This window comes from Podarcis tiliguerta (genome assembly GCF_965153285.1).
Source record: "Podarcis tiliguerta genome assembly, chromosome: 1".
Taxonomy (NCBI): Eukaryota; Metazoa; Chordata; class Lepidosauria; order Squamata; family Lacertidae; genus Podarcis; species Podarcis tiliguerta.
In genome coordinates this window covers 121,012,842-121,025,998 of record NC_139534.1, presented here as the reverse complement: position 1 = coordinate 121,025,998, position 13,157 = coordinate 121,012,842, and the positions used below count along the sequence as shown (strand labels likewise).

Below are 13,157 nucleotides of genomic sequence, written 5' to 3'. Positions count from 1 at the left end.
GGAGGCGCTGAGGGACGTCCCCGCCCGTCCGCCCGTCGACGGGACTCTTCTGAGCCAATCCCGTCGGCTCGTGAAGGCCAGTCGCGCGCGGAATGGGAGGGGAGAGCTCCAGCGCGTGCGCAGTTTGCAAGAGAACGTTTGCAGGAAACGGTACACTCTCCGCCCTTTCTGATTGGCTGTGAGGTCTTCGAAGCGTTCCCGGATTGGCTCGCGCGCAGCGCGGGCTACGATAGCCAGCTAAGGGGAGGTTTGCAGTTGCAGTGCAGGTCCTGCTCTCTGGCGATGCGTGAGTGCGGCTGCAGCTGCAGTTGCGGTAGGTTGTTTCCGCGTGTTGTAACGTGGTTGTTCCTCAGGGACAAGGGGGGAAAGCACACAATTTAAATCAAATTACAGGAATTGGTGGAGACGGCTCAATTGACTAGCAAACTCAGAGGAATCTCAAAGCGAAAATTTGCAGAAAAATGGGATGGTTATAGAAGATATGTTCAAAAATAATAGTTTTGACTCCGTGATAGCGTTAGAGTGATAAAGGAACTAAAAGGAGGTGGACAACAATTAAGGATTTATTATGTTTTCAGAATGTATTGGAAAATTTATATAGATATTGTTCTGTGTACGTTCGATTGTAAGATAAAATATATGCAAAGGGACGTGACAGGAAGTCCAAGTTGAAGAAAATATTTTGTAAGATAAAAGGGGGGGGGATATTTACTTTCATTATTATCATTGTGGGTGTGTGGGTGTCTGCACATATGTGTTTTTGTATGGAATGTTTGGGAGGAAATAAGACGGTAAATAACAAATGACAAACTAAATATTGATGTATGTAATTTTTATTTCTTAATTATATTTAGTGGTAGTATGGTTGTATTATTTTTTTGTAACAAAATCATTCAATAAAAATTATTTTAAAAAAAATTAGTTGCAGAGGACCTTGGCTTCTGCTTGGGGGCCTTTGGAATTTTGCTCTCTTGCATGCCTGATCGGCTGCAGTTGCTGCACATGCTGAAGAATCTCAGGAGGAGAAAACCCTCATTGGCTTCATTAGAACATGCAGAGGCTAGAGCAGGCACCCCCAAACTCGGGCTCCATCATCCTTGACCACCGATCCTGTTAGCTAGGGATGATGGGAGTTGTAGTCCTAAAACATCTGGAGGGCCGAGTTTGGGGATGCCTGGGCTAGAGAGTGCTTAGGACCACAAATTTACTTGGAGGTGAGTCAGGTGGCTAATTTGAAACACCGAGAGCATGACACAAGAAGTATGCAACCCAATCCAAAATTTATTCCTAGATATGTTTTTGTATATTTATTTTCTTATGCTTCTACCACAGGCAGGACATGAGCACAATAGCACTTTAATTGCTAGTGAGCCACAGCAACTGGGATTCAAAGAAACACCTTCTCCTATACTGGAGGAAATATAAGCACTGTGACTAGCAGATCCGATAACCTTAAACTCCCTGAATTCATCTAATCCTCTTTTGGAGATATCTAAGTAGGTGACCCAGGTGGCGCTGTGGGTTAAACCACAGAGCCTAGGACTTGCCGATCAGAAGGTCGGCGGTTCGAATCCCTGCGACGGGGTGAGCTCCTGTTGCTTGGTCCCTGCTCCTGCCAACCTAGCAGTTCAAAAGCACATCCGGCGGGAAGGTAAACAGCGTTTCCGTGCGCTGCTCTGGTTCGCCAGAAGCGGCTTAGTCATGCTGGCCACGTGACCCGGAAGCTGTACGCCGGCTCCCTCGGCCAATAAAGTGAGATGAGCGCCGCAATCCCAGAGCCGGTCACGACTGGACCTAATGGTCAGGGGTCCCTTTACCTTTACCTTAAGAAGGTGACCATCAGAACATATTGTGGTAGCAAATTGCATCCTTTAAATATGTGCTGTGTGAAGAAGTCCTTCCTGGATGAAGGAGCTAAGAATTATTATTATTATTATTATTATTATTATTAATGCCCCGCCCAACTGACTGGGTTGCCCCAGCCACTCTGGGAGGTTTCAAACACATATAAAAACATAATAAAATGTCAAATATTAAAAACTTCCTGATACAGAGCTGTCTTCAGATGTCTTCTAAACGTTGTGTAGTTCTTTATCTCCTTGACATCTGATGGGAGGGTGCTCCGCAGGGAGGGCACCGAGAAGACCCTTGGAGCTGGACTTCAGTGTCCAGGCTGAACAATTGGGGGTGGAGACGCTCCTACAGGACAGAGGCCATTTAGGGATTTAAAGGTCAGCACCAACACTTTGAACTGCGCTCAGAAACGTACCGGGAGCCAGTGTTTCTTATGTGGTCCCGGCGGCTGCTCCCAGTCACCAGTCTAGCTGCCGCATTCTGGATTAGTTGTAGTTTCTGAGTCACCTTCAAGTTGGCATACTTGTGTCTCCAGGAGGTCTCTCCAGGCACTGGGCCAGACCCTGGCTTGCTTAACTTCATCAAGATAGTGACCTCATGTGCCTTCAGAGCATGCCCTGTTTACATGTGCATAGAAACCAGCCTTGAAAGGAAAGAGGAAGTGATGGTCAGATCTGGGAGTGATGCGGTTAACATCACTCTTTAGGGAAGTAACTTTCTTACGTTTTCTCATAGTCATATTATTTTCTTCTCCATGCTTGCCATAGCTACTGTGTTGCAGGATATTGGCTCAGCATTTGTGAAGAAATGGACTGGGAACAGCTTGACATGAACCCCAGAGTGATTGCAGCAATTAAGAAAGGTAATTTGGCTATTTACTCCTATTCTCTTATTTGCACATCGCACAATCACTGTACAGGCATAAAGAAAAGAGGGGTTGTTTTTAAAAAGTCTCTTAGAATCATAGAATCATAGAGTTGGAAGAGACCACAAGGGCCATCGAGTCCAACCCCCTGCCAAGCAGGAAACACCATCAGAGCACTCCTGACATATGGTTGTCAAGCCTCTGCTTAAAGACCTCCAAAGAAGGAGACTCCACCACACTCCTTGGCAGCAAATTCCACTGTCGAACAGCTCTTACTGTCAGGAAGTTCTTCCTAATGTTTAGGTGGAATCTTCTTTCTTGTAGTTTGGATCCATTGCTCCGTGTCCGCTTCTCTGGAGCAGCAGAAAACAACCTTTCTCCCTCCTCTATGTGACATCCTTTTATATATTTGAACATGGCTATCATATCACCCCTTAACCTCCTCTTCTCCAGGCTAAACATGCCCAGCTCCCTTAGCCGTTCCTCATAAGGCATCGTTTCCAGCCCTTTGACCATTTTGGTTGCCCTCCTCTGGGGGCAACCAACTCTTGCTACATTTGACATAGGGGAAATGTCCTCAGACTAGATAGGTTGCTGTTGCTGCCACCAGGTAATTGCACATGCAGCCCAGACCTGTTAGAAATGTTCTACTCATTTTCCAATAGGATTTGCATCTAGGTAGATGTGTGTAGGATTACAACTTTGCAACCCAAAACTTACTGAACTCAGTGGGATCAGGCATATATAGATCTGTATTTGGTTGTCTATAAATCAAACTTCCCCATCTTGGTGCCTTCCATATGTTGGTGGACTACAACTCCCCATCACCCCTCAGCATTAGCTGAGTTCGCTGGGGCTGATGGGAGTTGTAGTAAAGCTGCTGTAAAGGAACTCAGGTTGTTTTCTGAGGTTCAGCCCCATTGAATACTCTGAGACTTACTGCTGGGTAAACAGACACAGGATTGAGTTGTAACACTAGTTAATGTGTAGGGAAGGGTACCAAGATAAATACGGAAACTCCATCTCAGAACAGTAATTGTCAGTGCAGTCGTATACTGTATTTTTCGCTCCATAAGGCGCACCAGACCATAAGGCGCACCTAGATTTTGGAAGCGGAAAACAAGAAAAAAATATTATGAATCCCAGAAGCCAGAACAGCAAGAGGGATCTGGCTTCTGGGATAGCCTCTGCCTGTTCTGGCTTCTGGGATAGCTGCGCCAAGCCTCTTCAGGGCAGTGGGATGAAGGCTCCCCCTGCCCGGAAGAGGATGCACACGGCTAAGGCAGAAGCCAGGACAGCAGGCGAGGCACTGCGCAGAGAGGGAGAGCTGCGCAGCGCCCCTTCAGCGAAGCGGGAGGAGGAACAGAAGGAGCCCCTTCTGTTCCTCCTCCCGCTTCGCAGGACAGGTGCGTTGCTGAAGAGGTGCTGCGCAGCTCTCCCTCTCTGCAAATCGCCATTCGCTCCATAAGACTCACTCACATTTCCCCTTACTTTTTAGGAGGAAAAAAGTGTGTCTTATGGAGTGAAAAATACGGTAAATTTCTATTCAGAAGTAAGGCTTCAGAGTTCAACAAGTTTTTACTCCCAGGTTAGTATGTGTAGGACTGTAGCCTAAGGGCCTAAAATACAACACATGCCCAAGACCTGTACTCCGCTGCTACTACATTTCATTTTTTTTTTTAATTTAAGTACGTTATGTTCAATCACTTTTCTCATTTCAGCAAAAATCAAATCTATCCAAGAGATTATGAACCTTTCAGGAGCAGATTTGCAAAGGCTGACAAATCTGTCCCGTCAGGATGTACAGTACCTGCTAAGGGCCATTTCTGGTGCATTAAGGAAAAACTCTGTACTTACAGGTAAATAGTTCTACTTTTTCATGATGTTTCTTTAAATGCACATTTAAAGAAATACCATGTGTTTGCAGCGTGGATATGAATGTATGGCTTTATCCAGTTATGCCCTTCCCCAATTGGGGGTTTTGAAAATGGAAGATTCTCTGATCTAGCAGATGTTAAGGGATCAACGTAAACCGTGATAACGTTCAGACCTGTTCAGGGAAGTTTTTAATATTCTGTTTTAATTTGTTGGAAGCTGTCCAGAGTGACTGGGAAAACCCAGCCAGGTGGGCAGGGTGTGTGTGTGTATTTATATAATTTATTTATTATGTTTGATATGGCTACACAGGGATTGGGGATGGAAATACCAGCTTTTTTCTTTCCTGAATCCTCCTTTTAGCTCTTCAGCTATTCCAGGACAGAAACCACAACACTTCCCAACACCAGAAGCTAAGCCTGGGCTGCCCGATTCTGGACAGCTTGCTACAAGGCGGCATTCCCATTGCAGGAATCACCGAAATTGCTGGCGAAAGTTCTGCTGGGAAGACCCAGATTGGTTTGCAACTGAGCCTTTCTGTGCAATATCCGTACAAATACGGTGGACTGGAATCTGGTAAGAAACATACATTTCTGTACATGTGCTTGGTGTGTCTAGTATCTGTAGGAGAGGTTCTGCATGCTTGAAAAACCTGTGCCCAAATAAATCAGTTCTTCAACTGGCACATCTTAAGTTCTCCGATTTGTGATAATTGTGCACTACTTTTATTCTGCATAGTGTTTATTCTGGCTTTGCTTATCCTTTGGAAGAGCAAGATACTCTGCATTGGGCTTCAGGTACATGCTTTGTTACAGTGGCATAGCGTGGGTTGTCAGCACCCGGGGCAAGGCAAGTAATTTGCGCCCCCTAACCCGTGGATTTGCACCCCCTAACCCATGGATTTGCGCCCCCTAACCCGTGGATTTGCACCCCCTAACCCTAACCCCCAGATGTTGCGCCCGGTGCGGCCGCCCCCCCTGCACCCCCCCATGCCACGTCACTGCTTTGTTATGGAGAGGGGCTTGAGGCTCCACTGAGCATTGCCAGCCCACTTTGCAACATGACTTTTCCATTCTTGTTCAGATATACCGTATTTTTCTGTGTATAAGACCAAAAATTTAGGTTTACAGTTGGGGCTCGTCTTATACATGGGTAGTGGTGAAGGGTGGTTTCTTAATTTGGAGTCCCCCCCCCCCCCAATAGGGTGCATCTTATACATAAAAAGGTAAAGGACCCCTGACAGTTAAGTCCAGTTGCGAACAACTCTGGGGTTGCAGCGCTCATCTTCCTTTACTGGCCGAGGGAGCTGACGTTTGTCCGCAGACAGTTTTTCCAGGTCATGTGGCCAGCATGACTAAGCTGCTTCTGGCGAACCAGAGCAGCGCACGGAAACGCCGTTTACCTTCCCGCCGGAGAGGTACCTATTTATCTACTTGCACTTTGACGTGCTTTCAAACTGCTAGGTTGGCAGGAGCTGGGACCGAGCAACGGGAGCTCACCCCCATCACAGGGATTCAAACTGTCGACCTTCCAATCAGCAAGCCCTAGGCTCAGTGGTTTAGACCACAGCGCCACCCATGTCCCTTGAGTTATACAGGGGGGGCGTCCTATACACGGAAAAAAAATGGTATTTTGTACCACTTGCTGTGCCCACAAAATGCAAGTCAACCAGCCTAACATTGAAACTTGTGACAGGTTGACATACCACTGCTTTTACAACAGTTGGATAAATCTGTGTGATTTATCCAATGAAAACCAACAGCCTTGGCATATTCTTCCACCCTGCTGCCATGATGGAAAGCCTGTCATTCCAGGAGTTACCTTCTGTATTTTGCAGGTGCTGTTTACATTTGTACGGAAGACGTTTTCCCAAATAAGCGCTTGCAGCAACTGATTGAGCAGCAGCCCAAAGCGAGGGCTGACATTTCGCCCGACGTGGTGCAAAAAATAAAATTTGGAAGTGGCATTTTTGTTGAGCATGCCGCAGACCTGGTGAGTAGCAGAGCAAGTTTCTGGCTGGTAGGTTACATGGATCTAGGGTAGTTGAACCGAAATATCATTGAAAGCAATGGGACAAGTTAGTTATGACACCTAAAGGACCCATCTCTGCTTTGTGCAAAACACATAGAGCAGTACCATTTGAAATCCCACAGCTGGTACCCAGTACTTCAGCACCTCAGTTGGGGTGATAATTCATGGGAAAGGCTGCAAAAATGCAAAGTCCTTGCTGGATGCAGAAATTAGTTTTTTGGAAACCTGAACTTTCATGGTTTATTGTTTTTCTTTCAAAAACAAAAGTTTCTAGACATTAGGGCTATGAAAAGGTACTTGAAAGTGTGTAGGTATTGCTGCTGAAATCTTGGAAGCTATGAAGTGATTGACTAAAGTTTTTGCTGCCCTACATATCTCCTTGTCTCTCGTTAGCACATTCAGAATATTATTTTAAAAAATTAAAGTTGCACACAAACATGCATAATTTATGAAAGTAGCAGAATTTCACTAGTATTTTTTTTAAAAAAAAGCAGAATCGGCACTGTTTTGAATTTAATTTTAAAGTTATGGATGTTATATTCTACCAGGGTGGATAAAAATCAATGATATTTTTTTTAAAAAATTAAAAAATTGGATTTATTAAAATTTAAATCAGATTTTTTTCAATTTAAATTGGATTTTTAAAATAAAAAATACTTTTAGAGGAAAAATCTTTCTAAAGATAGTTTTCTATTTAGCCCAAAGGCTATTCATCCGGAAATAAGGATTTGTTTTAAGTTTTTCATGTGTGCTAAAACTCAGTCTATATCACCCTCCCCCACAAAACCGTTTAACATCAGTTAAGAAACATGGATACATATGCTATAACGTTATTGTTTTAGTTAAATAATTTGTTTAAATTGTTATTAATGATTATTTTTCTCCTTCCAATAAAGTTCAGCAGAAAAGTTGTCCAAATATAAACAGTTAACTTATTAAACCTCACAACAATTTCATAATTATCTATGTAGTATGTAGTATATAGCCAAATCAGTAATTTTTGATATAACTGTAAAAACTACTCTGAAAACTTATTATTCCAAAAATGAAACCTTCATCTGGTTGTAAATATTAAGATTATACCAGCAAGAATGAGTCTTTCTGTAAAAAAAAATTTTTTAAACCAAGTCTTCCTGACTAGTGATTTAAATCGATTTGATTTAAATCAAATCCACCCTGGATTCTATAGTCTCCCCAGTGCTACTTAGCTTGAAACTTACTAGTCTCTCTTCCTCTGACATCAGACCAATTAAGCCAAAAGCAGCCTGCTTAAGCATCCTGTGATAACAGACTAGATTGTCCATTCAGAGCTGGACAATCTTGGCTGCTCATGGGCGGTGATTATGCATCTCTGCAGATCTGCTTGCCAGGGTCAAGGGTGCAGGAAAGCACCTTCCAGCTGTGGACAGAACCACAGAGACTTGGGGCAAAAAGGGGAATTGAGCAAGAGGGAGCAATCCATTGCATCAAAGATGGCAGCGAGAGCAAGGGAGGTGCAGAATGAATTGTGCAGTATTGTGCCGCCGCACGCCTAAAGCCCTGCACTACTATAAATGCCCAGAGTTTGTTTCCTGTTTTGTTGCATCATCCTGCATGTGAAGAGACGTCAGCCTTGTATAATCAATTACTTGGCAGAAAACCAAAATTCCCTCCAGCATGTTCATCATTCCCTCTTTGTAAGCACAACAATGGGATCAATTTGGTTTTCCAATAGGGCACAGTGTTATCTTTTTGCCTAACCATGTTTCCTTGTTTTTCTTCTTTTCACAAAGTGCCACGATGCATTCTTATCTGCCACATTTTTTCGTATAAAAATCTGCCATGTGTCGATTTTTATTTTTAAAACATGTTCATGTTTAAGAGTCGTGAAATGCAACAAGGGGAAATGTATTTGCTAAATGCTGCCCAGCGGCTGTGGAATAGCTTGGGCTATAAAATTAATGCTTTTTGAATTAGTTTAAAAACAAAACAAAACCTTGCTTCTGTTTCAGCACTGATTGCAGTGGGATACAAGTTCAGCTTCTGTTCACTTTCAGTGGGGCTTAGCCATGACTGATCTTGGCATCCCAAGTTTTTTAGGATCTTCAACTTAAATCCCTTTCAACTCTATAGTTCTATTAAATCCTTGTTGACAGCCAGGAATGGGGAACCAACAGTGCTTCTAGTTGAGTGCTGTTGAAATTCTGGTGCCATCTATAGACTTACAAAATAAAATAAAAATCCAGCAGACATTTAAACCAAATCTGGTTTTTATAATTTAACTGGCTTTTATTTTCATTGTATTGTGGGTGGGGTTTTTTTGTACACTGCTTAAGAGACAGTAGCAACTAAGCAGAATAATAATAATAATAATAATAATAATAATAATAATAATAATAATAATTTATTATTTATACCCCGCCCATCTGGCTGGGTCCCCCCAGCCACTCTGGGCGGCTTCCAACAAAACACTAAAATACAATAACCTATTAAACATTAAAAGCTTCCCTAAACAGGGCTGCCTTTAGATGTGCCTTTAAATGGTCAGAATGAAATAAAGAAATTAATAACAGCATTAAAAATGCTATAAATCAGGTGTGGGGAGCCTCTGACCCCTCTCATAGCCCCAGCGGCCAATGATGATGTGCATTTTAATGAAGGCCAAAGGTTTCCTGGCAGCTACTTCAAATATATAGTGTGCGATCACAACAAAACAGGAAGCAATCCATTTGTGGAGCTCTCATGATTTTAAATTGACTTTGGGGTGGGTCTGTCCCTGGAATTGGACCTTTGCTTGAGACACTGCAGAAACGCTGCCAGTCTTAAGATTCAAGAGGAGACAGTTTCTGGCGGGATGGACCAATGGTCTGACTTTCAGCTCCATTTGTTCAGTTTTCCAAACAGCAACAAAAAAAATAAACTGTCTCATTCCTGGGCTATGTAAAAAGTTGCTTGATGTAACAAAGATCAAGATTGTGTTGTATCATACGCTATAGTCCGGCCACACACCGCAAGTTGAGGGACTCCCTTCCAGATACCATTGTATTGCCTCCTACGCAGGCCACATATTGGGTGTAAGGTACCGTATTTTTTGCTCTATGAGACTCACTTTTTCCCTCCTAAAAAGTAAGGGGAAATGTGTGTGCGTCTTATGGAGCGAATGCAGGCTGCGCAGCTATCCCAGAAGCCAGAACAGCAAGAGGGATTGCTGCTTTCACTGCACAGCGATCCCTCTTGCTGTTCTGGCTTCTGAGATTCAGGATATTCTTTTTCTTGTTTTCCTCCTCCAAAAACTAGGTGCGTCTTGTGGTCTGGTGTGTCTTATAGAGCGAAAAATACGGTATATGTATTTTAATTTTGTATTCTATTCGCATTTTTAAAAACGATTCTATGGTTATTGTTGCTCTATTCTGCTCACGTACCTGGTTATGATGTGATGCTGAAGGTACACCTTGCAATTGTGTGCTGCTATTTTTGGTACAGATTTGTTGGCAGTTCTGTGTTCCCACTGGCAGAATGGGCTGGATGCAAATATGAGGAAATAAATACGGTGTTTCAGTGGGGCTTACTGCAAAGTTAACGTGCACAGGTTTTCAGGGTTACAGTTGCAAATTGCTGATCCAATATCTCACTTTTTAAATAGTGTATTAGTGGATTGCTATGATAGCGTCTCAAGCAAATGCAACAGTTGAAATGCTAATGCTAATAGTTGTAGTAGAAGTAGTAGTAATAATTTATTTATACCCCGCCCATCCGGCTGGGTTTCCCCAGCCACTCTGGGCAGCTTCCAATAAAAGATTAAAAATACATTAAAACATCAATCATTAAAACCTTCCCTAAACAGGGATGCCTTCAGATGTCTTCTAAAAATCAGACAGTTGTTTATTTCCTTGAAATCTGATGGGAGGGTGTTCCACATAGCCTGCCTGGTTCCCTGTAACTTTGCTTCTCACAATGAGGGAACCACCAGAAGGCCCTCGGCGCTGGACCTCATGGTGGTCCTAAATGATGGGGGTGGAGGCGCTCCTTCAGGTATACTGGGCCGAGGCCATTTAGGGCTTTTAAGGTCAGCACCAACACTTTAAATTGTGCTCGGAAGCGTACTGGGAGCCAATGTAGGTCTTTCAAGACCAGTGTTATGCGGTCTAGGTGGCCACTCCCAGTTACCAGTCTAGCTTAGGCTCAAGATGCTTCCAGCTATTAGCTGAAGTATAGCAGAACAGACCCAATGAGGTTGCAAAGTACCCCTTGCAACAGTGCAGGCCTTGGCCTCCTCAGTCTGATTTCTGAAGCTTCCTTATTATTGCAGGAGACTTTCCACGAGTGTATTACTAAGAGGATTAACTTGCTGGTCTCAAGGGGCATGGTTCGCCTGGTCGTGATCGATTCCATCGCTGCCTTATTCAGATGCGAGTTTGCCGCCAAGGATTCCGTCCTGAAAGCCAAATATTTGCAGATATTTGGAGCCAAACTTCACCAGCTAAGCAGCAAGTTCCGAGTCCCAGTGGTATGCATTAATCAGGTAAAGCTCAGAATTTATTTGATTTCACCATTGTGGGCATGGATTTCAATGGATCCAAATGTCCCCAATTGGATTTTGGCTTATCTGGCAGTTCTGGGAAATGTAAGCAGAGCTGATGCACTGAAGGGACAGTGAACCAGAATATTACATCAGATAAGAACATAATAACAGCATGCTGGACCAAGCCAATGATTTGGCCTAGCATCCTGTTCTCACAATGGCAGAAGCGAGATAGGGGTGGAACAGGATGGCATGTCTGTGTGAATGCAAAAAGCCCTTGGGTTTATTTATTGCATTCTCAAAAGTCGCTCTTTTTTGGCTGATTTTTTGGGAAATAGTGAGAGGTGGCAGTATTTTTCTTCTTCTCCATCAGCTGCTCAGCATGGAATATTTGGAGCACGTTATCCGAACTTACTTGCAGATGCGATTGCAGTTTTACGTCCACATACCTGGTTTTGAAATGGAATTGATTTTGTTTATCTGGAAGCAAGTCCTGCTGATCTTCACATTCCAATTCAAAAGCGTATTAAGCAGCCCCATCTAAACATGCATCATGGTACACTGATTCCAATGGAAGTTGCCTCCAAATAAAAAAATTGCCCTTATGTTTGACCTTTTTACCCAGATACCTCAAACTGGTATTGGGGATAAGAAACATTCAATTACAAAGGAGTTTCTCTCTCTCTCCACCTTCTTGTGCAGACGAACTGAAGCTGCAGTCTCTCAGTATAAATGCAAGGGCTGAGTAGCTCAGTTGGTAAAGCACGAAATGCTTTTTCTTGGGGTCCTGGTTCTAGACTCACATTGGGCAAAAGATTCCTGCATTGCAGGGGGTTGGACTAGATGACCCTCATGGTCCCTTTCAATGCTACAGTTCTGTAATTTGTAGTTCTAGTCCATCACTGCTTAGGTGCAGACCTTGCATTTAAACATTATTTATCTGGTAGCCATAATAATAATAATAATAATAATAATAATAATACTTTATAATACTTTATTATTTATACCCTGCCTATCTGGCTGAGTTTCCCCAGCCACTCTGGGTGGCTTCCAGTCGAGTGTTAAAAACAATATAGCATTAAATATTAAAAACTTCCCTAAACAGGGCTGCCTTCAGATGTCTTTTAAAGACAAGACAGTTGCTTATTTCCTTCACATCTGGTGGGTGTTCCACAAGGCGGGCGCCACTACCGAGAAGGCCCTCTGTCTGGTTCCCTGTAATCTCACTTCTCGCAATGAGGGAACCGCTAGAAGGCCCTCGGCACTGGACCTCAGTGTCCGGGTTAAACGATGGGGGTGGGCAACAAGGAATTGAATGCAGATAATAAAATGTTGATGTGGGCTTCTGGAGTCTTGTTGCCTTGTCTGCCACCACCACTCTTTCCCTCCTTTGTGGGGGGGGGGGGAGGGAGAGAATTGTACAGCCTGTCCAAAATCCTTTATTGCAAGGGGAGTATTTTCCTCCCTATTCCCCTCTTGGCAGTGCACTGTGGAAATATTTTGCTTGCTCTCTCTTTTTTCCGCATTCTAGGTAACTGACACAATGGATGAGAAAGGAGGTTCTGCTCAGAGTAGTCCTGGGTGAGTACCACACAACATGCATGCATGCAAACACACCCACCCACTCAGCAAGCACATTTGAAGAACATAGGAAGGGTAGTTCATCTCTCCCCTAGCAGCAATGGACTTGACACACAAGTGGCAATATTGCACCAAGAGGCTCCGATTCTCCGCAGCCCCCTTTGGCACATACTGAATGCATGGGGCGGGGAGGGGCTGGCTATCCAATTTGACATATTTTGTGCCCATGTACTGTATGGGGGTGGTACTCAGTGCTCTGGTGCACCCAAAAAACCACTCAACACTTAACTGACATTAAGCCAGGGATAGAGAAACTGACCCTCCAGCAGCTCCCAGCAGCCCTAGCTAGGGCTGGAGTGGCCCGTGGTTAGGGGCAAAGGGAGCTCAAACACCAGCAAAAGGGCCATAGGTTCCCCGTCACTGATTTAAGCCGTCTGTTCCACAGGGCCA

General features: G+C 43.8%; 1 protein-coding gene across 7 annotated transcripts in view; it reads left to right on the top strand.

Moving 5' to 3' along the window:
* The first annotated feature begins 33 nt into the window (after positions 1-33).
* The window catches only part of XRCC3 (X-ray repair cross complementing 3), a 95,341-nt gene continuing 82,217 nt past the window's right edge, over positions 34-13,157 (top strand). Inside the window, exons 1-9 of one of the 7 annotated variants that reach the window (XM_083439123.1) lie at positions 34-313; positions 1,333-1,500; positions 1,833-2,521; positions 2,622-2,716; positions 4,441-4,578; positions 4,958-5,170; positions 6,432-6,586; positions 10,914-11,126; positions 12,658-12,707. In XM_083439123.1, coding sequence (XP_083295249.1) covers positions 2,662-2,716; positions 4,441-4,578; positions 4,958-5,170; positions 6,432-6,586; positions 10,914-11,126; positions 12,658-12,707 — 824 coding nt within the window. In that variant the 5' untranslated portion in view covers positions 34-313; positions 1,333-1,500; positions 1,833-2,521; positions 2,622-2,661. Of the gene's footprint in view, positions 314-527; positions 545-1,239; positions 1,501-1,832; positions 2,522-2,621; positions 2,717-4,440; positions 4,579-4,957; positions 5,171-6,431; positions 6,587-10,913; positions 11,127-12,657; positions 12,708-13,157 lie in introns of those variants that run through there. The other 6 variants (XR_014510790.1, XM_083439125.1, XM_083439122.1 and 3 more) reach the window with 6 other exon arrangements.